The sequence below is a fragment of the Taudactylus pleione genome, unplaced genomic scaffold (genome assembly GCF_031769625.1).
Source record: "Taudactylus pleione unplaced genomic scaffold, aTauple2 ptg000676l, whole genome shotgun sequence".
NCBI classification, from domain to species: domain Eukaryota; kingdom Metazoa; phylum Chordata; class Amphibia; order Anura; family Myobatrachidae; genus Taudactylus; species Taudactylus pleione.
The window spans coordinates 984,604-1,009,421 of NW_028285078.1; the positions used below are offsets into that span (position 1 = coordinate 984,604).

Consider the following 24,818-nt stretch of genomic DNA (forward strand, 5'->3'; position numbering starts at 1 on the left):
TGAAGGTAAGAGAGACTTGCTGTTTATTACGTGATGCAACCGTTTTACAAGGAGCCAGGAATTTGTTATAAAAACACAGTGATGTTTCCTTATTACCTGGCTACCAGCTCATCCAACAATCACGGTACAGCAAGGCAGATTTGTTCTGTAGTAATGAATGTTCTGACAAATACCCAGTAATATTACAAGGAATTAATCATACTGCTATTATCTTCATATTATTTCTATGTTTGTTTTGTCACTGCAAGAGAACAGTCTAATGCTGGGAATACACTATACAGTTATCTGTCGGACATCTGTCCAATCTATGGGAGCAAATGACATTCCACCATTGCTCCCAAACACTGGAAAACTGAACAATTTGTCTGAAACAACAATTTTTTGTCTAATTGGTTTGTTTGATTTAACCAAATGTTTTTGTCCGTTTTCCAGGGTTTGGGAGTAAATGGTTGAATGTCATTTGCTTCCATTCATTACCAGGTTTTCATTCCAACCAGCCAGATTGGACATATGACTGACAGATAACTTTATAGTGTGTGCCCCTACACAAATAACAAACGCCACACTCCTACTAACTACAACAATTCAAGGGAAAATAAAGTCCATCTAGAAAAACAAAAGCCCCACACATTTCAATATTTGTCCAGTTTTAAAAAAAATAATAATAATAAAAAATTTGCATACAATTGTAAATTTCAAGTTATATGTTAAAAAAAACAAAAACCCCACAACAACTGGGCCTCTTCCAGCAGCAGTGGTTGGATTTAATAGAACAACGCCACTGTGTTACCTCACTCTTCCCCATAGGCCAGCCTGTTGCCATCTGTATTACCATTTACCATGGACAGGGCAGCATGGCTGAGCAATCTTCAAGTTGCTAGGACTACATGAACATCTGATAATTATTCCTGAAACTTTTATACGACACTATATATAAAATGCACCAATCTATCCACAGTACTAAGCTAAGAAAAACAATTACATTTAAAGAACACAATCTTTATGCAACAGCTGTGTGACCTATTCCAACTTTAAAGTGTCCATCTACTTTGGTAGTAATATATAGGATGGGACTGTTATTTTCACATTACTTCAGGAGAGCACCCTTTCATCGTAATAATCTATAGCTGACCGCTGCATTAGCGATAACAAAGGACACGGAGAACACTGTAGTGAGAATGGATAATGGCCGGAGGCTGGTTCTCACTCGCTCCGTTCCTTTGGCTCACGGTATTTCCACTGGATGTAATCGAAGATGTCTTTCTCACTGTCTATTGGAAGGGGTTCTCCCGCTATTCCTGTGAGGAAGAACAGAAGATCATAATGGTTTCTACAGGCAAGCACCCAAGCTCTATAAAGGTAGAATATAATTCTAGTGTATACAGATTATAGTATTAAGCATTGCCTAGTGCCTACAACTTCCACAAATGCTAGGGTTTGTGGTTATTAATGATATATTTGAGGTAAAGGTTTGAACCCTAGACACTACGTTGTCAGTAACCCTACTGTTCTCTTAGGGACATTATAGATTTTAGACCAGTTGAGTACGACAGTCCGCTAACAAGTGAGTGAGAAGGATGAAGCTTCCAGATGGGCTCAGAACCCACATGAGGCACATATGGTACATGCAGTACAACATGTATCTGACATGGAATAGTTTACAGAGGAAGCTACGCACACTCATTGGAGGAAATACTGGATCCTTCTCCCAGGCATTGCAGCTAGTTGCTTTCTCCAGGGTGACAGTCTGAGAATGCAGATTGTGAGCAGCACTGAATTCAGGTGCTCACTGTTGCCTGATAGGACGGCACAAGCTCCATTACCGGGCCCCTCTATTAATAAAAATAGAACTAGAGTTCTCCTTTACCATTGCTCGAGCCTAGACGCCCTAAAATCTTCTAACTAAATCTTCATATACATAAATGGATGAATTTCCACTATGTCAAGGAGATGTAAATATGAGATATGGTAAGAACTTACCCTTGTTATCTCTATTTCTACGAAGTCCATAGGGTTCCACAGGATACCTTGGGGTATAGGTGTGACGTCAGTCGCAGGGCACCAAAGAGTTAAGCTTTCAGCCTCCCAGGATGCACTAGGTCCCCCTCCTATACCCCGCCCCCAGGCCAAGGCACCTCAGTTAGTTACCAAGCCATAGGCCGGAGGAGGAGAAGGAAGAGAGAGAACAAAGATCTGGACACATACAAGAATCACATTCTCACCAGAGGGAGACGGAAAACCGGTGACCAGAGCAAAGCCCATCTGCAGCACAGGTGCGACAGGGCGGGAGTCCTGTGGAACCCTATGGACTTCGTAGAAATAGAGATAACAAGGGTAAGTTCTTACCATATCTCATATTTTCTACTTCAGGGTCCATAGGGTATCCACAGGATACCTTGGGGATGTCCCAAAGCAGTATCCTTTAAGGGTGGGGACGCTCCTGTGCAGAAAGGAGAATCCGCCGCCCGAAGGAAGCATCCTGAGAGGCGAAGGTGTCAAACCTGTAATACCTCACGAAGGTATGGACAGAAGACCACGTAGCAGCCTTGCAGATCTGAACTGCCGAGGCACCACGTCAAGCTGCCCACGAAGGACCCACAGACCTAGTGGAATGAGCCTTCAGAGAAGGAGGGACCGGTAGGCCTTCATGAAGATAAGCTTCAGAAATAGCCATACGGATCCAGGCTGCCAAAGTTTGCTTTGAAGCAGGCCAACCCTTTTTACAGAAGCCATAGAGGACAACAAAGCGTCCGACTTCCTAAACAAAGAAGTGCGGTCCACATAAGTCCTTAAGGCCCGCACAACATCCAAAGAGGCCTCACCCACGGAAAGACCCGGTGAGTTAAAGGCCGGAACAACTATTTCCTCGTTAACCTGAAACTGGGAAACAACTTTGGGGAGAAACTCGGGCCGAGTGCGGAGCACTGCCCTGTTCCCATGAAAAAAACCAAGAAAGGGGGTCTACAAGAAAGAGCCCCTAACTCAGAAACACGTCTGGCTGAAGCAACGGCCAGAAGGAAAACAGTCTTAGCTGTTAGCCATTTAATATCCACTGAGCCCAGTGGTTCAAACGGCGGTCCTTGGAGAGTCCTCAGGACCACAGCCAAATCCCAAGGCGCCACAGGTGGAACAAAGGGCGGCTGAATACGGAGAACACCTTGCATAAAGGTGCGCACATCCGGGATTGTAGCAATCCTACGGTGAAACCAGACAGATAGGGCCGAAACCTGTACCTTCAAAGAAGCAAGGCGAAGCCCATGATCTAGTCCCGCTTGCAGGAAGGCGAGAATCCGAGACAGACGAAACTCCCGCGGTGCATAACCTCTCGGTCGACACCACTGGAAGAACGTATGCCACACGCGATGGTATATCCTCGCGGAAGACGGTTTCCGAGCTCGTAACATGGTACACAGCATAGAGCTGGCAAACCCCCAGGACCTCAGCATGGCCGTCTCAACAGCCACGCCGCCAAAGACAGCCGAGTCAGGTCCGGGTGAAGACAAGGACCCTGAGACAGAAGGTCCGGTCGTAGCGGCAACCGCAGAGGACTGTCCACGGACAGACCCTGAAGGTCTGAGAACCAGTGCCGTCTGGGCCACGCGGGAGCTATCAACAGGAGCGTCCCTCCTTCCTGTTTGAATTTCCGGATTACCCGTGGAAGAAGGGAGACCGGAGGGAACAGGTATGCGAACCTGAACGTCCACCGGACGGACAGAGCATCCACCAGAGACGCCCCTTCGTCTCTTGTGCGAGACCCGTACACCGGCAACTTGTTGTTGTGCCGGGACGCCATGAGGTCGATTTCTGGAAGACCCCACCTGTCCACCAGTAGTTGAAAAACGTCCGGGTGCAGGGACCATTCCCCTGGATGAACGTCCTGGCGACTTAGAAAGTCCGCCTCCCAATTTAGCACTCCCGGGATGAAGACCGCTGATATGGCCGGAAGATTGCGCTCCGCCCAAACCAGGATCCGAGAGACCTCTACGAGAGCCGCCCGACTGCGAGTTCCTCCTTGCCTGTTTATGTAGGCCACGGTGGTAGCATTGTCCGACTGGACCTGCACCGGGTGACCCTGGAGAAACCGCTGTGCCTGCAGGAGAGCATTGAAGACCGCACGGAGTTCCAAGATATTTATTGGAAGCTCCGCTTCTGTCGGTGTCCACCTGCCCTGGAACAAGTGTGGACCCGAAACTGCTCCCCAGCCCCGAAGACTGGCGTCCGTTGTCAACAGGACCCAATTTGGAACCCAGAACGGACGTCCCTTGTTGAGGTGGGTCATCTTTAACCACCACGCAAGGGACAGGCGAACCTCCGGGGTGAGCACAATCGTCTGGAACTTCAGAGACTGAGGCAGCCCGTTCCACTTGGACAGGATCAGGTGCTGCAGAGGTCTAGAGTGAAACTGGGCGTATTCCACCATGTCGAACACCGACACCATGGAGCCCAGTAACCTCATCGCCGAGTGTAAGGACACCCGGCGGCTGTGCAGACAACTGCGCACCCTTGACTGTAAAGCAGAGATCTTGTCCTCCGTCACGAAGATCCTTTGCTGTCCCGAGTCCAATAAGGCTCCAAGATGCAGAATCCTCCGAGACGGGATTAGAGTGGACTTCTGCCAGTTAATTAGCCAGCCGTGCCGTTGCAGCAGTGCAATGGTCAGGTCCAAGTGGTGTAACAGGAGCTCTGGAGATCCTGCCACCAATAACAGGTCGTCCAAGTACGGCAACATGCGGACTCCTTGCAGCCGCAGAGAAGCCGCCATGACCGCCATAGCGTCCTGTATGTCCAATGACACCATGTAGTCCCCAGGTTCCAGCGCCAGAATGATGGACCGTAGGGTCTCCATCCGAAACTTCGGGACCCGCAAAGACTTGTTGAGTGCTTTGAGGTTGAGAATCGGACGATATGACCCATTGGGTTTCTGTACCAAAAATAGATTTGAATAGAAACCCTGGCCCCTCTGGGAGAATGGAACAGGCACTATAACTCCAGCCTGGAGCATAGTGTGCAATACCTTCCGCAGCTCCGTAGCCTTGTTCCGGTCTGATGGTAGACCCGTGGTGAAGAATCGAGCCGGGGGTCTGTGCCGGAAGGAGAGGGCGTACCCGTGAGAGACCACCTCCAGAACCCAAGTGTCTGTCGTAGTGAACGACCAACACCGGGAGAACTGCAGCAGGCGGCCTCCCACCCTGGGATCCCCCAAGGGGAGACCCGGACCGTCAGGCCGCAGGCTTGTCATCTGGCTTGGGGGCCGGACGTCTGGTACTCCATGCCTGTTTCCGGGGCTTGCCCGATTTCTTAGGGCCAGCCTGTCGAGGAAACGACTGTGGTTTGGGCCTGCCCTGGGCCCTAGATGACCGAAAGGACGATGGTCCAGAACCAGAAGGAGCAGCGGCCGACGGGAGACAAGCAGATTTGGCTGCCGCCAGCGTGGCCACAATCTTATCCAGATCCGGACCGAAGAGAACTTCTCCGGTAAACGGCAACGCTTCCAGACCTTTCTTGGATCTGCGTCCGCCTTCCAGGATCGCAGCCACAAGGTGCGACGAGCAGCTACCGCTGCTGAAGAAATTCTAGACACCAGAGTACTAATGTCTAGAGCCGCCTCGTTGATGTAGGTGGCCGAATCACGGAGATTGCCAATCAACTCCGCTTGTTCGGCCGGACAGTCGGATTCAAAAGAAGCCTCTAATGAATCCGCCCAGCGCTCCATCGCTCTGGCAACCCAGCAAATGGCCATAGCCGGCCGTGCTGCCCCCCCTGCAAGGGAATAAGCGGACTTCAGGCAGATTTCTACCTTGCGGTCCGTAGCATCCTTAAGGGAGGACATGGATGGCATCGGCAATGTGGCACTACGGACAAGACGGGTCACGTGAGAATCCACCTGTGGAGGGGATTCACACTTAGCAAAATAATTATCCGCGAACGGATAAGCCACCGCCAGGCGTCTCTGCGGCTGGTATCTTTTGCCAGGTTGTTTCCACGCCTCCTCTAAATGGTCCACCAACTGACCCGAAAGAGGAAAGACTGTGGCATCGCCCTTCACATCTTTGAAAAAGGCATACTTAGATTTAGCCGCTGGGGGAACTTCGTCCTCAATCACCAAGGCTGTGCGGACCGCCCGAATAAGTCCAGGAATATATACTTTGGACTTAGCATCAGCGTCCTTAGTATGGAAAGGTTCCTGATCGTAAGGATCCAGAATCTCCCCATCATCAGACGTCCCTTCGTCATCCTCATAAGGAGCGGACAGAGACGCCACCGGCCTTTTATGAGGCCGCATCACAGACTCCCCTTGCAATACATCCGACAAGTGCTGTAAAGAACTCGTCAGGGAGTTAACCCACGCTGGCTCCTGAGAACCCGGGAGCGGGGAAATAGGGAGACTGTGGGGTACCACCAATTGTCGTGGGAACCCCTGCATGGGTGACGACACCACAGACTGCTGGGACAAACCCATCGGAGTAAACGCGGGCTGCGGAGCTAACTGGCCCACTAAAGCTGTTAACGCCTGAGCGAAACAAGCCCAGGGCGGCTCCTGTACCGGTGCTGTAACCGTAATAGGCCGCGCCATGGACAACACTGCCGGCAAAGGCCCTCCGCGCTACCCTCCCCCTCCGCTAACGGTACTTTGCACGTGGTACACTGTAGCCGGAGGGGAAAATCACTTTCAGACATGATGGCACCACGTATGTTACCTCTCTCACCAATTAAGTATTAAATAGGCGAGAGACCACCCTGCAGCACCGCACCGCAAGGGCTTTAGCAGAAAGAACAGGGACAGTAATAAAGCTGACAGTTTAGTGAAGAATAGTTACAGGCAGCGCTAGCACAGTCACATACAATGCAGAGAAATAACAATTCCTGCACTAACAGCGCTGATCACTCAACTACACAGACACAGGGCCTGGTAGGACACAGCGCTGCATACACAGACCTGAGCCACAGCGGAGGAGAGGTATGCGGGGGGACCCAGACCACGATGCTTCCTTCCAGACTTCCAGCAGCGTTCACCATGCGTTGCAGAGAAGATGGCCGCCGAGGAGCAGAGAGAAGCTGGCCTGGGGGAGGAGCGCTGACACAGGACCAGTCAGCACAGTGCAGAGAGGGCTGTGTGCAGCGGGGGAGGCGCCGGCTGTGAGACAGGGAAGGCGCGCTCCCCTGGCATGCATTTAACCCCTGGGACGCCGCAGCGCTACCGCTCTGCTGCGGTCCGCTGTCCCAGGGGGTAGTGGAAGCGCAGGTTGGTCGCCTGGCTCCACGCTGCAGCCAGTCCCCAGGGAGCCCCCTGCCTGGGGACTTAGGACCATGTGATCAGCGGGGACCCACCGCGGGACCCCGCTGCTTACCTCTGTCCCCCTTGAATCCGGCCATGGTCCGGAGCATCTGGGGTCACCGCTAGCTGTGACCCCAGACGCCCACCAGCATCCCCGGATCAGTACCGGCGTTCTGGTACCGGCGGGGTGTAGGGAAGACAGCATGGACGTCAGGACTGACTGTCCATGCTGTTCATCCAGTTGTGCAGCCACAGCTGCATGAAGAATAAGCTTCAGGGGCTCTTCTAGCCCCCACTCCAACAGGTGCACCCGACTCCGGCCGGGCACCAAACTAAACTGAGGTGCCTTGGCCTGGGGGCGGGGTATAGGAGGGGGACCTAGTGCATCCTGGGAGGCTGAAAGCTTAACTCTTTGGTGCCCTGCGACTGACGTCACACCTATACCCCAAGGTATCCTGTGGATACCCTATGGACCCTGAAGTAGAAAATGTATTTTTCTATAGGGCTATGATGCACTCTGCTTCCTAGGTGGATCTGTTCTCAGTGGTAGGTTAGACCACTGTACTTTGTACCTAGAGAGAGCACAAGACACAAACACACTGACCTGTGACTCCCAGCGGGCGCAGCGTGTACTCATTCAAGGTAAAGCCTTTCTCCAGAGCATGGGTGCGCATGTTCTTGTTGAAAATATCGCTGCCAGTGAAATACAGAACTCCGCAATAATACTGGTCCTTGGGGATCAGCCTGATGTGACAAAATACAGTGTGTAAATACTGAGCAACTGAACTCATCGTTCTATTTCCCTACAGTCAGCTCCTGAAAAGGTGTCTGGGTTTAGTTTTCCTATAAAGACTAATCCAAATATCCGGCAGATGACGGTCCGGCCCTGGTTCTCAGTGTAAAAGATTTTGGAGCCAGTAGGGATATTTGTGTGTAAATGAGTTTTAGACCTGGTGCTCCCATAAAGGGGAGTGCTATGGTTATTGGGGGGTGTGCCTCAGAAATGTTACACGTAAATATGGGTGCGGGATGTAGCATGTCCCGCAATGTGACTTTTGGTAAGAAAGGATCAAGGTGCTCACTTGTGGATGGTTATATTCTTTATAGATTTTTTTTTTATATTCATTTTTTATTATTGATCCAACAGGTTTTATTTTTGAGTTCTTCTCTGTGATATGCTTCCTTCCCATTACCCCCAGCTACTGATCAATTTTTTTGACACATTACCTGATATCAATTCTACGGAAGGGGAACTGCTTGTCTCCTTCAGGTGGCAGCTGGCACACACCCTGTGGACAGGACAAAACAACATGATGCCGCGGCGTTTGGCGATTACGTGCAGACAAGGAGCTGTCTCTAGAACACTGTAGCTAAATAGCAGAAGCCCAGTAAGAACAGTGGATGGAATAAAACAACTACAATAAAGACAAAAAACAGGATCTCATAGTAACTGCTGCTCAGGGTCTTCATTCAGTGTCTGATGAATCATTTACTTTTGATGCAGCATTATAGTCAGTTATTTCTAATTTCCCCAAGAGAGATTATAGGGGAGATGTCTTCAGAAATAGAGAAGATGCTCATAGCAGCCAATCAGCTTCTACATATCATTTTGTAGCGTGTACTTGATAAATGCTAGCTAGCAGCTGATTGGTTGCTATGGGAAACTTCCTCACTCTTTAGATAACTTGATTTGGAATGGGTATCGTTCTCAGATCTTTTTTAAAGGTCAATTGTCATGCCCGATACATCAGCCTGGTCGTGACTGCCTGAAAGGAGACTGGATTGCGCCTTGATGCATGGCTTCAATATATTGAAGTTGATGGTTGGGCTGTGAAGCTGATACTGCAGTGGCTTTCATTGCCACTTTCTGCAAGTCCCCGAACATTTCAGCCACAGTCTTAGCCCCTTAGTCGCAGCAAGTATACAGTCAGACTTATTTGTGTTCAAGACTGACTGAGAATAGGTGGGACATGCACTTTATGTCACACATCTGTGACGCTGAGAATTAAACTTAGTAGTATAGGCAGCCAAACCTCACACATAACCAGTGACAGCACTGAGACACAAGGCTCCTAGTAACTTAATACAGTATTCTAGATTCTATTGAACATCCACAAAATCGCTGCCGGGTGTGTGTTGGTGATACACCTTTAATCTCCAAAAATAAAATAAAGTGTTGCAATTCTCACTCTAATGGAGCGTACACACGGTCAGATTTGTCAGATTTGTCAGATGAACGATTGAACGATTAAACGATCTGAACGATTTGAACGATTTTACCAAAGTTTTGAACGATTTGAACGATTGAACGATTTTTGACTGCATTAAAATGAATGGAATCGTCCAAGTCTGACTGCAAACCCATCAGATGTCAGATATCGTTATCTGACAAACGGGAACGCGCATCGTTGATCGTCCATCGTTCAGGCATGTCAGATATGAACGATTTTCCTTCAGATATGAACGACTGAACGATTTTTAAATCGTTATCGTTCATATCTGAAGGAAAAATCTGATCGTGTGTATGCACCATAAGACAACTGGTCAACAAATTAGTCAGTAGTAAGAATGCCCCTTTTTACCATGAACTTGGTGTCTCCTTTCACTAGTGTGTCCGTTATGAAGTTGCAGTCCTCCAGACACTGGACGACCTGATGCAAAAGGTGGGGCTGGAAAAAAATGACAAAAACAAAATAAATAATATTTCAGAAACTGAGCTATTTGGTAATTATGTGCAATAGCTTGCAGGTGCTGTAATATGTGCACTTTATTAAAAGGTCTACAGCAGTGACGTGCGGGGAGGCCAATGGCTGGGGAGGCACACGTATTAAAAAAATCAAAGATTTTATATCAAAACTCTGGAGCATGACGGAGTACGATAGGGGAGGGAGTAGGATAGGGGGAGGCTCTCCCTACCCCGAATGCACGTTCCTGGTCTACAGATGGGTATACATTATGTATACCCTACTGTATATTGTAGGAAATTTAAATAGACCACAGAGGTTCCATGACCATATAAAAAGCACAAGGCCACAGGTCTTCTATACATTTCACGGATCGTTATAGAACTTTACAGTAGGATTGACGGTGAATGGTGAATGCTGCCAAAAGTGGGATAACATTAGGCTGGTATACTGCATTGCTTGCAGTCAAAGGAGAAGCAACCCTTTACCCAAGTGTGATGTACTGTATGTGTACAGTTATGTTCTCCTATTATTAGGTTACATGGATAAGAGTGGCAGTGTAATTATTCTTAGGAGTTATAGCTCTGCCCTGGTAACTTTCTTACATTTTTATTCAGCTATTTGTCTGGATGTAAAAATCATTATCTATATTAACAGTACTGGGGAACAGAATGTAGTATAAGCTCGGTATTGCTCATCTAGTTCATGGGTTGTTGACTGTGAACTAAAGGAGCATCAGGTATAGAGTTAATGCAAATGGGCAGATGGATAGGTGCGGGGAACTCTGGATACAGACAAAGATCAAATTAAATTCCAAATACACAATGTGGTCAACTTGCAGCCCAATGCTACACCAATAGCATTTGAATAGGTGAAGAGAGATTGCCTGTGTTTCTCTGGTAGATTACCAGAGTATCCTGGGATTTATACATCCGGTACAGCTGGACTTAAATTATTTTATCACTGCAAATATTTCAATGCAGAACTGTTGATTTTAATGCTAAACTCAAGATCAAGACTAGCACTCCCACGTCTTCTTGTAATTGGGGATCCCCATAATCGTGAAGATTACATTCAAAACTTCTGCTAAGTGACTTATGCTTTAGAACGTAGCATTGTATGGCTCATTCTAATCAGCCTCTTGCACCGACAAGCCTGAAGCCATCATTTGTACAGTAGGGGGTAAATTTACTAAAGTGACAGTTTTTAGAAGTGGAGATTTTGCCCATAGCAATCGGATTATAACTATTATCTTCTAGAAGGTGCTAGTTAAATGTTAAGTAGAATCTGATTGGTTGCTATAGGAAACATTCTTCACTTCTAAAAACTCTCACTTTAGTAAATATTCTCCTAAGTGTCAGTGGGTCTATATCTCCAGTGGCACTGGAAGTGACCAGGCATACAGCCTTCATAGCATATGACGTGGTGAGATCACAAATCACAACCTCGGCTTTGTCAAACAGAGGCTGGGAATGCGGGGACTATAGACTATTTGATTTTAATGCCTGCCTTATGGTCAGGTACTCCCATCTGTAACGCTGTAAATTTATCTTTTCATGTTGAAAACCATGTAAAAGAAATTTCTCCAAGGACAATATTAAAGCTAAGTGACAATATTGATGTTATGTGACCTCCGCTCACAGACTTGTGTTAGTGTCTATATCTATAGTAGTGCTAAAAGTAACCAGCTATAAAGCATGGGTCAATGACCGCTGCATAACATTGGCAAGTAGGGTAAATGATACTGCTGGATACAACAGATACCATGAGCAAATCTTGAATAAATGTGCATGGTGGAACATAGCAGCATCAGATATTGGAGTAAATTCTATGCACACCAGACTGCTAGCCTGACGGTAGAGCTTATTTCCCCTTCATGCTTATATTCCCCCTCTATATCCACGTGGATGGTAGGAAAGGACGATGGACAGTGGCGGACGACGTCAGGGTCCTCTCCATGAAGGGCATCTAGATACTACCCTAGCCTGACTGCACAAGCTGACTTCTTATTGCTGACCTGCTTTGTAGACTCTGAGGTGAAGTCTGGGTGAGTGAGAAGAATATCCATATCCCCACTGGACTCTGCACCTGAAAACAACATGGAGAAATGAGGAGGATGGAGTAAGGCTTTTTAAAACATATACTTACATTATGGCTTTACTACTGTAAAGCTGCATACACACAAAGATATTCTGTCCAACCATCCAACTAGTTGATTGGTTGGAATGAAAATCTGGTAAGTTATGAAAGCAAATGACAATCAGCAATTTGCTCCCAAACGCCGGAAAATGGACAAAAACTGTTGTTTGTTAAATGTTTGATCTAAACAATTTGTTCAAACTTGTCTGACGACCATTTTCATCTGTTTTCTGGCATTTAGGAGCAAATTGCTGATCATCAGTTACTCCCATACGTTACCAGATCTTCATTCCAACCAATCAACTAGATGGATGGTTGGACAGAAAATCTTTACGTGTGTATGCAGCTTTAGACCCCTTTTCACTGACTCTCGGCAATGGGAAACTGGGCAATCCAGTCTCTTTTGGGGTAGACGTACTAAGCCTTGGAGAGTGATAAAGTGGAGAGATATAAAGTATCAACCAATCAGCTCCTAACTGACATTTTACAGGGTGTTTGAAAAATGACAGTTAGGAGCTGACTGGTTGGTACTTTATCACTCTCCAAGGCTTAGTACATCTCTTTCACAGTTTTATTAGTTCCTTATATAGTGCACAAATATTACACAGCTCTTTACATCAGTTCCTGTACCAGTGGAGCTTACAATTATATATTCCCTATCACATAATAGCACATACACAATAGGGTTAACTATTTTTTGTAAGAAGCCATAACCAGTATGATTTTTTTTTTTTTTTTTTTTGTGGAGAGTGTGAGGAAACCCACGCAAGCACGGGGAAACCATACAAACTCCATACAGATAGTGCCTTGGACAGGAATTGTACTCATGACCTCAGGGTTGTTGTGAGGCAGTAATGCTCACCACTACACCAACCATGCTGCATGTGCTGCTGCAGTAGTGTAATAGTAAACAATGCTGCTGCTACTTTAAATGTGCAGGCTTGATTACTGCAGAACTCCAGTGACAAAATAATAAACCTCTTGGTCATTCTGAACATAGAAAGAAGACACGATGACCTTGTGGGTTTTATACCTTGTCCTAAACCATATTCAATGCACCTAGAAGTAACAGCAGCACCCAGTGATTAGGTGACAAGTTGTGTACTAGGCACCACGAATACAGGATAATTCTACCCGGAACATTATTTTCTGCAGTACAGATAGTGTCCCTACTGTTTTTAATAATGGGCAATAATCATAGTAACATACAGTTTTCTGCTATTTATCATATACTGCTTCAGTGACTATGTAGGCTGATACCAGGAGAAAATGATGGGACCTTCGAGTAAACGCAGATGGAACACCAGACTTAGCAGAGTCAGCCTCAGCTAGGACAGTAGAAGAGAGAAGGTATCCCTTGCTCTAGCAGTAGTCTTCAGTCAATTACATCCCTTCCTTCCGGAAGCTTAATACCCCAGAGAAGGGGTGGTCAACCCAGTCGAGAGCTGCTAATAGTTCACGTTTTCCAGACCAACTAGCTGGTGCACGGGTGTAGTCATTACTAACTGTCCCATATTCAAACATGTGCTGCATTCATTCCTAACTGACACATTCTACAGATCCACAGGTGGCCCGGAAAACATGAACTGTTGGTACCTCTCGAGGACCACGGTTGGCTACCCCTGCCACAGAGGGTATGAGGATGGGAAAACAGATTGTTATAAGCGACATGCTGGGAGAGGCAGGGTATGGTAGTCAGGACTGGCTGGGTATTATGCTACCCTATGTAACATGGAGGACTGAAGATTGACCCTGGCCAGGTGCTAATACAATCTGTGCCAGTCTGTAGGTCTTTGTGCTGCAGTGTTCCTGCTGATGCCTGGGCTGGGCCTCCACCATTTCTAGCACTGATACAGCACATAATGAAGCACTGATGATGGTGACTGTGGCCATTAGTACCTGGTAAAGCCTCCCCTTTTATTCTTCTCTATGTAAGCCCTCAGTATGCCTCACTGATGCCAGTATCGTTTTTTCAATTGCTGAGTTTAATGTGTTGGAAAATGGGATCTTTATGTTAAATCTTTTCCTCTGGGTCTAATAAAGTACACTGGAAACACTGGGTATAGATGTGCACTACAAGAGTTTGGACACTTTAACTCTCCTTCCCAAGATTCAAACTCCTCTGCCTCTATATTCCCATAGGCTGCTGGGACTGCACTCTTTTTCTAACATAACCCCAGAGGGCAGAAAAGGAGTGCAGGACAACAGAGTTAGGGTTCTCACACAACATTAGGAATGAGAACCCTAACAAGGAGCAGAGTGAAGATCAAGGAACAAAGAACAGAAGCGAGAACAAGAGAATAGAGGGTGGGGGCATCTAGTGTTCTCCACTGTACTCTGTGAAAAAGTTTAAACGTAAGTATAAAAATTTAAATTCTCTGTTATCAATGGAGACCCTAGGGACATCCCAAAGGGTTACCCAGCAAGAGGTCATCTGACCTACCCACTTCAAAGATCCTCAAGACCCAGGCCAAGATTTGGTCAAAAGCCGGGATCACAACTACCTAATTAAGATAGAAAAAACGACAATATTAAGCAAACATCTATATAACCCACCAGAAAATTAATCTGCAAGTGTATATAAGTGTACGCAATATCAGTGGGCGCTTATAGAAAATAAAGAAATAACCAGCAAAAGTGCATCTGGAGCTCCACCCCAAAATTTTGAAATAGAAAATGAAAAAAGTAAATGGGAAGAAAAGGATTTAACAAGGTAAGACCATAAATCCTCCTTTTTCAACAAAGAAGCCACTAAGCTCTATCTTAATTAGAAAAAGAAAAAAAGTAATGGGAGCGCTAATACAGCTGCTGGTTTGAAAATTCACAATTTAATCAACAGTCAATAAAATGCATTAAAAATGACACTGTACCATGGTAAGCAGTGGAAAATAATAAAAAATATATAAATAAAAAGCCTAATGGCCACATATGAATACAATAATACACTGATCCGGCTGAAGCATGCAACTGTTGCAGGGGAGGACACTAGCTTTCTCAAGAAGAGCACATTGAATAGGGGTTTATTTTCCCCTAAAGAGATATTGATCTTTGAGATTGCTCCCATAGCCCTCCGCTACTAGTCCTGATCTATATATAGATCACTATTTATGCAATACTCATTTTCTATTTAGAAGTTATTTGAGATAGATATATAGATATAGATATATATATATATATATATATATATATATATATTGATTGGTGTATATCCCTGATGGTCAGTGACCATTTGATTTGCGTTTCAGGGACACAGATTAAGTAACAATTTTTCGCCAATAAATTTGCATCTGAGCAAGCATTATGTGATTGAACACATATTTGCAGATTGAGCAATTACCAGGTGATTGGACACAATTTTTGTCCTTTTTTTTACTTATTTATGTAATTTTGTGTTTGTCTAAATAATTTGCTATACTTTCCGCTTTAATAGGGTAGCTAAAAAAAAATTCTGGGACGACCAGTGACTGAGGTCCCAGCAGCCTGTGGGAACAGAGGTTGAGGAGCTTGAACTTTTGGAGGGAATTATAAAGTGACCACCTGTGTACCCAGTTTTTACAGAGTCACCCATGGATGAAAGAGAAACATTTGTTTAAAAATAATATCACATTTATATTTTAAATTGAGACCACCCTAAAAGGTATAAATTAGTACCCAAGAAATAATACTCAATGTCCCCACTTCTATAGCCCTAACTGGGTAGGGTCACCCCTAGCAATCACTGACAGCACCATCTACCCAAAGGATACTCCAGAATGGACCTGGAGTCCTGGGCTTTGTGACAGGGCGCAATGATAAACTGTTTTATTTACCACGGTATGACTTACTAAAGTCCCAGTTGCCCCAAGACATTTTTTTTATGTTACTGCTGCGAATAACAGGACTTTTGAATTGTGCTCACTTCCGCATTTCTCCATGAATAGCACATTATAAGCAATGAGTTACTCCAATTATGGCTTGCAGTAGTGCAAAACAGATAATGAACAATAATGACACCAAATGTCTGTAAAGTAGACCCAACTACCGTATGTATATATGTAACTGCACTCTATCCAAGCTTCCGCTACATGACAGAGTCTTTCCTCCCTCTCCACCCACTACTGACAGAAGACGGGAGCAGGATACCTCTTCTGAAGCTACCACATACTGTGGCTAAGTAATCTGGATCCAGACACTTCACCTTTTCAAAAGCAATATCCTGGGGGTAAGAAAAAAAAATAAAAAAGAAGAAGATAAATCCCATGTTAGGATATTTTATTAAGTGAATAGTTTTTGAAAGTAATTATGTCGGATTGAGTCTAACACCTAAAAACGGGATTCGATCACAATCCTGACAGTTGGGATGCCGATGCCGAAATCTCGACCCCTGTCACAATCCCTGTGCCAGCATCCAGTCTGTAAATACTGGAGCTAGGGGGAAGGTAGGGTTGAGCACTAGGGGTTAGGTTAGGCACGAATAGGGGAGGGTTAGGTTTAGGGTGTGAGAAGGGGGAGGTTAGGTTTAGGCACTGGTTGGGGAGGTTAGGTTTAGGCACCAGGAAGGAAGGATTAGAGGATGGCGGAGAGGGAGGGTTAGGATACTGACCGACAAGTGTCGGTATCCTAACCCTGTCGGGATGCCAGGGTTGGGATTCTGACCGGCAGGATCCCGAGCGCCGGTATTCAGTACCCAACCCCGAAAAAACCTGGCTCGGTCTGCAGGTACGAATGACTTTAGGGCATGGCTGTACAATAACAGCATAGGTTCTTGATATAAATGTCAATAGGGCGGTTTGAATAAGAGTGGAAGAGAAAGAGGAGAGAGATTTACACTATTCTGCCTCATTCCCTGCTCTGTGACTTGTGAATTAGAGACGCGACATCAAGAATTTGTATTCTGTCATCATACTTCACTAATGGTGCATACATACGGTCAGATCTGTCAGATGAACGATGAACGATTTCAGACTATTAAAATGAATGAAAATATGAGATATGGTAAGAACTTACCCTTGTTATCTCTATTTCTACGAAGTCCATAGGGTTCCACAGGATACCTTGGGGTATAGGTGTGACGTCAGTCGCAGGGCACCAAAGAGTTAAGCTTTCAGCCTCCCAGGATGCACTAGGTCCCCCTCCTATACCCCGCCCCCAGGCCAAGGCACCTCAGTTAGTTACCAAGCCATAGGCCGGAGGAGGAGAAGGAAGAGAGAGAACAAAGATCTGGACACATACAAGAATCACATTCTCACCAGAGGGAGACGGAAAACCGGTGACCAGAGCAAAGCCCATCTGCAGCACAGGTGCGACAGGGCGGGAGTCCTGTGGAACCCTATGGACTTCGTAGAAATAGAGATAACAAGGGTAAGTTCTTACCATATCTCATATTTTCTACTTCAGGGTCCATAGGGTATCCACAGGATACCTTGGGGATGTCCCAAAGCAGTATCCTTTAAGGGTGGGGACGCTCCTGTGCAGAAAGGAGAATCCGCCGCCCGAAGGAAGCATCCTGAGAGGCGAAGGTGTCAAACCTGTAATACCTCACGAAGGTATGGACAGAAGACCACGTAGCAGCCTTGCAGATCTGAACTGCCGAGGCACCACGTCAAGCTGCCCACGAAGGACCCACAGACCTAGTGGAATGAGCCTTCAGAGAAGGAGGGACCGGTAGGCCTTCATGAAGATAAGCTTCAGAAATAGCCATACGGATCCAGGCTGCCAAAGTTTGCTTTGAAGCAGGCCAACCCTTTTTACAGAAGCCATAGAGGACAACAAAGCGTCCGACTTCCTAAACAAAGAAGTGCGGTCCACATAAGTCCTTAAGGCCCGCACAACATCCAAAGAGGCCTCACCCACGGAAAGACCCGGTGAGTTAAAGGCCGGAACAACTATTTCCTCGTTAACCTGAAACTGGGAAACAACTTTGGGGAGAAACTCGGGCCGAGTGCGGAGCACTGCCCTGTTCCCATGAAAAAAACCAAGAAAGGGGGTCTACAAGAAAGAGCCCCTAACTCAGAAACACGTCTGGCTGAAGCAACGGCCAGAAGGAAAACAGTCTTAGCTGTTAGCCATTTAATATCCACTGAGCCCAGTGGTTCAAACGGCGGTCCTTGGAGAGTCCTCAGGACCACAGCCAAATCCCAAGGCGCCACAGGTGGAACAAAGGGCGGCTGAATACGGAGAACACCTTGCATAAAGGTGCGCACATCCGGGATTGTAGCAATCCTACGGTGAAACCAGACAGATAGGGCCGAAACCTGTACCTTCAAAGAAGCAAGGCGAAGCCCATGATCTAGTCCCGCTTGCAGGAAGGCGAGAATCCGAGACAGACGAAACTCCCGCGGTGCATAACCTCTCGGTCGACACCACTGGAAGAACGTATGCCACACGCGATGGTATATCCTCGCGGAAGACGGTTTCCGAGCTCGTAACATGGTACACAGCATAGAGCTGGCAAACCCCCAGGACCTCAGCATGGCCGTCTCAACAGCCACGCCGCCAAAGACAGCCGAGTCAGGTCCGGGTGAAGACAAGGACCCTGAGACAGAAGGTCCGGTCGTAGCGGCAACCGCAGAGGACTGTCCACGGACAGACCCTGAAGGTCTGAGAACCAGTGCCGTCTGGGCCACGCGGGAGCTATCAACAGGAGCGTCCCTCCTTCCTGTTTGAATTTCCGGATTACCCGTGGAAGAAGGGAGACCGGAGGGAACAGGTATGCGAACCTGAACGTCCACCGGACGGACAGAGCATCCACCAGAGACGCCCCTTCGTCTCTTGTGCGAGACCCGTACACCGGCAACTTGTTGTTGTGCCGGGACGCCATGAGGTCGATTTCTGGAAGACCCCACCTGTCCACCAGTAGTTGAAAAACGTCCGGGTGCAGGGACCATTCCCCTGGATGAACGTCCTGGCGACTTAGAAAGTCCGCCTCCCAATTTAGCACTCCCGGGATGAAGACCGCTGATATGGCCGGAAGATTGCGCTCCGCCCAAACCAGGATCCGAGAGACCTCTACGAGAGCCGCCCGACTGCGAGTTCCTCCTTGCCTGTTTATGTAGGCCACGGTGGTAGCATTGTCCGACTGGACCTGCACCGGGTGACCCTGGAGAAACCGCTGTGCCTGCAGGAGAGCATTGAAGACCGCACGGAGTTCCAAGATATTTATTGGAAGCTCCGCTTCTGTCGGTGTCCACCTGCCCTGGAACAAGTGTGGACCCGAAACTGCTCCCCAGCCCCGAAGACTGGCGTCCGTTGTCAACAGGACCCAATTTGGAACCCAGAACGGACGTCCCTTGTTGAGGTGGGTCATCTTTAACCACCACGCAAGGGACAGGCGAACCTCCGGGGTGAGCACAATCGTCTGGAACTTCAGAGACTGAGGCAGCCCGTTCCACTTGGACAGGATCAGGTGCTGCAGAGGTCTAGAGTGAAACTGGGCGTATTCCACCATGTCGAACACCGACACCATGGAGCCCAGTAACCTCATCGCCGAGTGTAAGGACACCCGGCGGCTGTGCAGACAACTGCGCACCCTTGACTGTAAAGCAGAGATCTTGTCCTCCGTCACGAAGATCCTTTGCTGTCCCGAGTCCAATAAGGCTCCAAGATGCAGAATCCTCCGAGACGGGATTAGAGTGGACTTCTGCCAGTTAATTAGCCAGCCGTGCCGTTGCAGCAGTGCAATGGTCAGGTCCAAGTGGTGTAACAGGAGCTCTGGAGATCCTGCCACCAATAACAGGTCGTCCAAGTACGGCAACATGCGGACTCCTTGCAGCCGCAGAGAAGCCGCCATGACCGCCATAGCGTCCTGTATGTCCAATGACACCATGTAGTCCCCAGGTTCCAGCGCCAGAATGATGGACCGTAGGGTCTCCATCCGAAACTTCGGGACCCGCAAAGACTTGTTGAGTGCTTTGAGGTTGAGAATCGGACGATATGACCCATTGGGTTTCTGTACCAAAAATAGATTTGAATAGAAACCCTGGCCCCTCTGGGAGAATGGAACAGGCACTATAACTCCAGCCTGGAGCATAGTGTGCAATACCTTCCGCAGCTCCGTAGCCTTGTTCCGGTCTGATGGTAGACCCGTGGTGAAGAATCGAGCCGGGGGTCTGTGCCGGAAGGAGAGGGCGTACCCGTGAGAGACCACCTCCAGAACCCAAGTGTCTGTCGTAGTGAACGACCAACACCGGGAGAACTGCAGCAGGCGGCCTCCCACCCTGGGATCCCCCAAGGGGAGACCCGGACCGTCAGGCCGCAGGCTTGTCATCTGGCTTGGGGGCCGGACGTCTGGTACTCCATGCCTGTTTCCGGGGCTTGCCCGATTTCTTAGGGCCAGCCTGTCGAGGAAACGACTGTGGTTTGGGCCTGCCCTGGGCCCTAGATGACCGAAAGGACGATGGTCCAGAACCAGAAGGAGCAGCGGCCGACGGGAGACAAGCAGATTTGGCTGCCGCCAGCGTGGCCACAATCTTATCCAGATCCGGACCGAAGAGAACTTCTCCGGTAAACGGCAACGCTTCCAGACCTTTCTTGGATCTGCGTCCGCCTTCCAGGATCGCAGCCACAAGGTGCGACGAGCAGCTACCGCTGCTGAAGAAATTCTAGACACCAGAGTACTAATGTCTAGAGCCGCCTCGTTGATGTAGGTGGCCGAATCACGGAGATTGCCAATCAACTCCGCTTGTTCGGCCGGACAGTCGGATTCAAAAGAAGCCTCTAATGAATCCGCCCAGCGCTCCATCGCTCTGGCAACCCAGCAAATGGCCATAGCCGGCCGTGCTGCCCCCCCTGCAAGGGAATAAGCGGACTTCAGGCAGATTTCTACCTTGCGGTCCGTAGCATCCTTAAGGGAGGACATGGATGGCATCGGCAATGTGGCACTACGGACAAGACGGGTCACGTGAGAATCCACCTGTGGAGGGGATTCACACTTAGCAAAATAATTATCCGCGAACGGATAAGCCACCGCCAGGCGTCTCTGCGGCTGGTATCTTTTGCCAGGTTGTTTCCACGCCTCCTCTAAATGGTCCACCAACTGACCCGAAAGAGGAAAGACTGTGGCATCGCCCTTCACATCTTTGAAAAAGGCATACTTAGATTTAGCCGCTGGGGGAACTTCGTCCTCAATCACCAAGGCTGTGCGGACCGCCCGAATAAGTCCAGGAATATATACTTTGGACTTAGCATCAGCGTCCTTAGTATGGAAAGGTTCCTGATCGTAAGGATCCAGAATCTCCCCATCATCAGACGTCCCTTCGTCATCCTCATAAGGAGCGGACAGAGACGCCACCGGCCTTTTATGAGGCCGCATCACAGACTCCCCTTGCAATACATCCGACAAGTGCTGTAAAGAACTCGTCAGGGAGTTAACCCACGCTGGCTCCTGAGAACCCGGGAGCGGGGAAATAGGGAGACTGTGGGGTACCACCAATTGTCGTGGGAACCCCTGCATGGGTGACGACACCACAGACTGCTGGGACAAACCCATCGGAGTAAACGCGGGCTGCGGAGCTAACTGGCCCACTAAAGCTGTTAACGCCTGAGCGAAACAAGCCCAGGGCGGCTCCTGTACCGGTGCTGTAACCGTAATAGGCCGCGCCATGGACAACACTGCCGGCAAAGGCCCTCCGCGCTACCCTCCCCCTCCGCTAACGGTACTTTGCACGTGGTACACTGTAGCCGGAGGGGAAAATCACTTTCAGACATGATGGCACCACGTATGTGACCTCTCTCACCAATTAAGTATTAAATAGGCGAGAGACCACCCTGCAGCACCGCACCGCAAGGGCTTTAGCAGAAAGAACAGGGACAGTAATAAAGCTGACAGTTTAGTGAAGAATAGTTACAGGCAGCGCTAGCACAGTCACATACAATGCAGAGAAATAACAATTCCTGCACTAACAGCGCTGATCACTCAACTACACAGACACAGGGCCTGGTAGGACACAGCGCTGCATACACAGACCTGAGCCACAGCGGAGGAGAGGTATGCGGGGGGACCCAGACCACGATGCTTCCTTCCAGACTTCCAGCAGCGTTCACCATGCGTTGCAGAGAAGATGGCCGCCGAGGAGCAGAGAGAAGCTGGCCTGGGGGAGGAGCGCTGACACAGGACCAGTCAGCACAGTGCAGAGAGGGCTGTGTGCAGCGGGGGAGGCGCCGGCTGTGAGACAGGGAAGGCGCGCTCCCCTGGCATGCATTTAACCCCTGGGACGCCGCAGCGCTACCGCTCTGCTGCGGTCCGCTGTCCCAGGGGGTAGTGGAAGCGCAGGTTGGTCGCCTGGCTCCACGCTGCAGCCAGTCCCCAGGGAGCCCCCTGCCTGGGGACTTAGGACCATGTGATCAGCGGGGACCCACCGCGGGACCCCGCTGCTTACCTCTGTCCCCCTTGAATCCGGCCATGGTCCGGAGCATCTGGGGTCACCGCTAGCTGTGACCCCAGACGCCCACCAGCATCCCCGGATCAGTACCGGCGTTCTGGTACCGGCGGGGTGTAGGGAAGACAGCATGGACGTCAGGACTGACTGTCCATGCTGTTCATCCAGTTGTGCAGCCACAGCTGCATGAAGAATAAGCTTCAGGGGCTCTTCTAGCCCCCACTCCAACAGGTGCACCCGACTCCGGCCGGGCACCAAACTAAACTGAGGTGCCTTGGCCTGGGGGCGGGGTATAGGAGGGGGACCTAGTGCATCCTGGGAGGCTGAAAGCTTAACTCTTTGGTGCCCTGCGACTGACGTCACACCTATACCCCAAGGTATCCTGTGGATACCCTATGGACCCTGAAGTAGAAATGTTCAAGATCTAACTGCAAACACAGACGATGGCAGATATCGTTATCTGACATGCGGGAACGCGCATTATTCATCGTTGCAGTCCCACGTCAGATTTTCTTTCAGATATGAACGATTGAAAGATTTTTAAAATAGTTATCGTTAATTTCCAACAACAAATCTGACTGTGTGAATGCACCATTAGTGAGTAATTAAAGAAGGATTTTTGGGGGAGATGTATCAATCCTTTGAGAAAGATAAAGAGAAGTTTCCCATAGCAACCAATCAGCTTATAGCTATCATTTATCTAGCACAGTCTATAAAATGACAATAAGAAGTTGATTGATTGCTCTGGGCAACTTCTCCTTCTCCACTGTATCTCAAGGTTTGATACATCTCCTCCTTAGCGAGAACTGGAAGAGAATATTTTGGGGGCAATGAATAAATCATACACATACAACTAGAAGGACAGGGGGTACCATCTTGGGGACCCCACAATTTAGGAGACATTCATAGCACGGCCTTACCTGCATTTTATTAATTTCATCCCGTGGGATTCGCATCTCAAAATCTTCAAAATATCTAAAGGCAAAGAGTAAATATTTTTTAGTGAAATACCTCTATGGTCTGTTTTACAGAATCAGCTCCACTGTCCATACCGTATATTATAGCACCTGCTCCAATCCCCATACCATATATTTCAGCACCTACTCCTCTCCCTGTACCATGTATTACAGCACCCACTCCCCTCCCTGTACTATGTATTACAGCACCCACTCCCCTCCCTGCACAATGTATTACAGCACCCACTCCTCTCCCTGTACCATGTATTACAGCACCCACTCCTCTCCCTGTACTATGTATTACAGCACCCACTCCCCTCCCTGCACAATGTATTACAGCACCCACTCCTCTCCCTGTACTATGTATTACAGCACCCACTCCTCTCCCTGTACCATGTATTACAGCACCCACTCCTCTCCCTGTACCATGTATTACAGCACCCTCTCCTCTCCCTGTACCATGTATTACAGCACCCACTCTCCCTGTACTATGTATTACAGCACCCACTCCTCTCCCTGTACTATGTATTACAGAACCCACTCCTCTCCCTGTACTATGTATTACAGAACCCACTCCTCTCCCTGTACCATGTATTACAGCACCCTCTCCTCTCCCTGTACTATGTATTTCATCAGCTCCTCTCTCCCTGTACTATGTATTACAGCACCCACTCCTCTCCCTGTACTATGTATTACAGCGCCCGCTCCTCTCCCTGTACTATGTATTACAGTGCCCGCTCCCCTCCCTGTACTATGTATTACAGTGCCCGCTCCCCTCCCTGTACTATGTATTACAGTGCCCGCTCCTCTCCCTGTACTATGTATTACAGCGCCCGCTCCTCTCCCTGTACTATGTATTACAGCGCCCGCTCCTCTCCCTGTACTATGTATTACAGCGCCCGCTCCTCTCCCTGTACTATGTATTACAGCGCCCGCTCCTCTCCCTGTACTATGTATCACAGTGCCCGCTCCTCTCCCTGTACTATGTATTACAGTGCCCGCTCCTCTCCCTGTACTATGTATTACAGTGCACGCTCCTCTCAATGTACTATGTATTTCATCAGCTCCTCTCTCCCTGTACTATGTATTACAGTGCCCGCTCCTCTCCCTGTACTATGTATTACAGTGCCCACTCCTCTCCCTGTACTATGTATTTCATCAGCTCCTCTCTCCCTGTACTATGTATTACAGCACCCACTCCTCTCCCTGTACTATGTATTACAGCACCCACTCCTCTCCCTGTACTATGTATTACAGCACCCGCTCCTCTCCCAGTACTATATATTAGTGTCAGCGCCTCTCTCCATACTATGTATTACAGCGCCCGCTCCTCTCTCTCCGTACAATGCATTACAGTGTCAGCTCCTCTCCCTGTACTATGCAGTCTATTCATGAAGCAGAGAAGAGC

At 48.4% G+C, this 24,818-nt stretch overlaps 1 protein-coding gene across 1 annotated transcript in view; it reads right to left on the reverse strand.

Annotated features, from left to right (window-relative positions):
- Positions 1–24,818, reverse strand: part of POLB (DNA polymerase beta) — a 29,433-nt gene continuing 4,615 nt past the window's right edge. The window contains exons 2-8 of the mRNA XM_088455867.1: positions 23,375–23,429; positions 16,222–16,294; positions 11,978–12,048; positions 9,859–9,945; positions 8,504–8,565; positions 7,881–8,020; positions 1–1,298 (exon numbers count right to left, since the gene is read on the reverse strand). Of these exons, the coding sequence (XP_088311993.1) occupies positions 1,204–1,298; positions 7,881–8,020; positions 8,504–8,565; positions 9,859–9,945; positions 11,978–12,048; positions 16,222–16,294; positions 23,375–23,410 (564 nt within the window). The 5' untranslated portion in view covers positions 23,411–23,429 and the 3' untranslated portion in view covers positions 1–1,203. The remainder of the gene's footprint in view (positions 1,299–7,880; positions 8,021–8,503; positions 8,566–9,858; positions 9,946–11,977; positions 12,049–16,221; positions 16,295–23,374; positions 23,430–24,818) is intronic.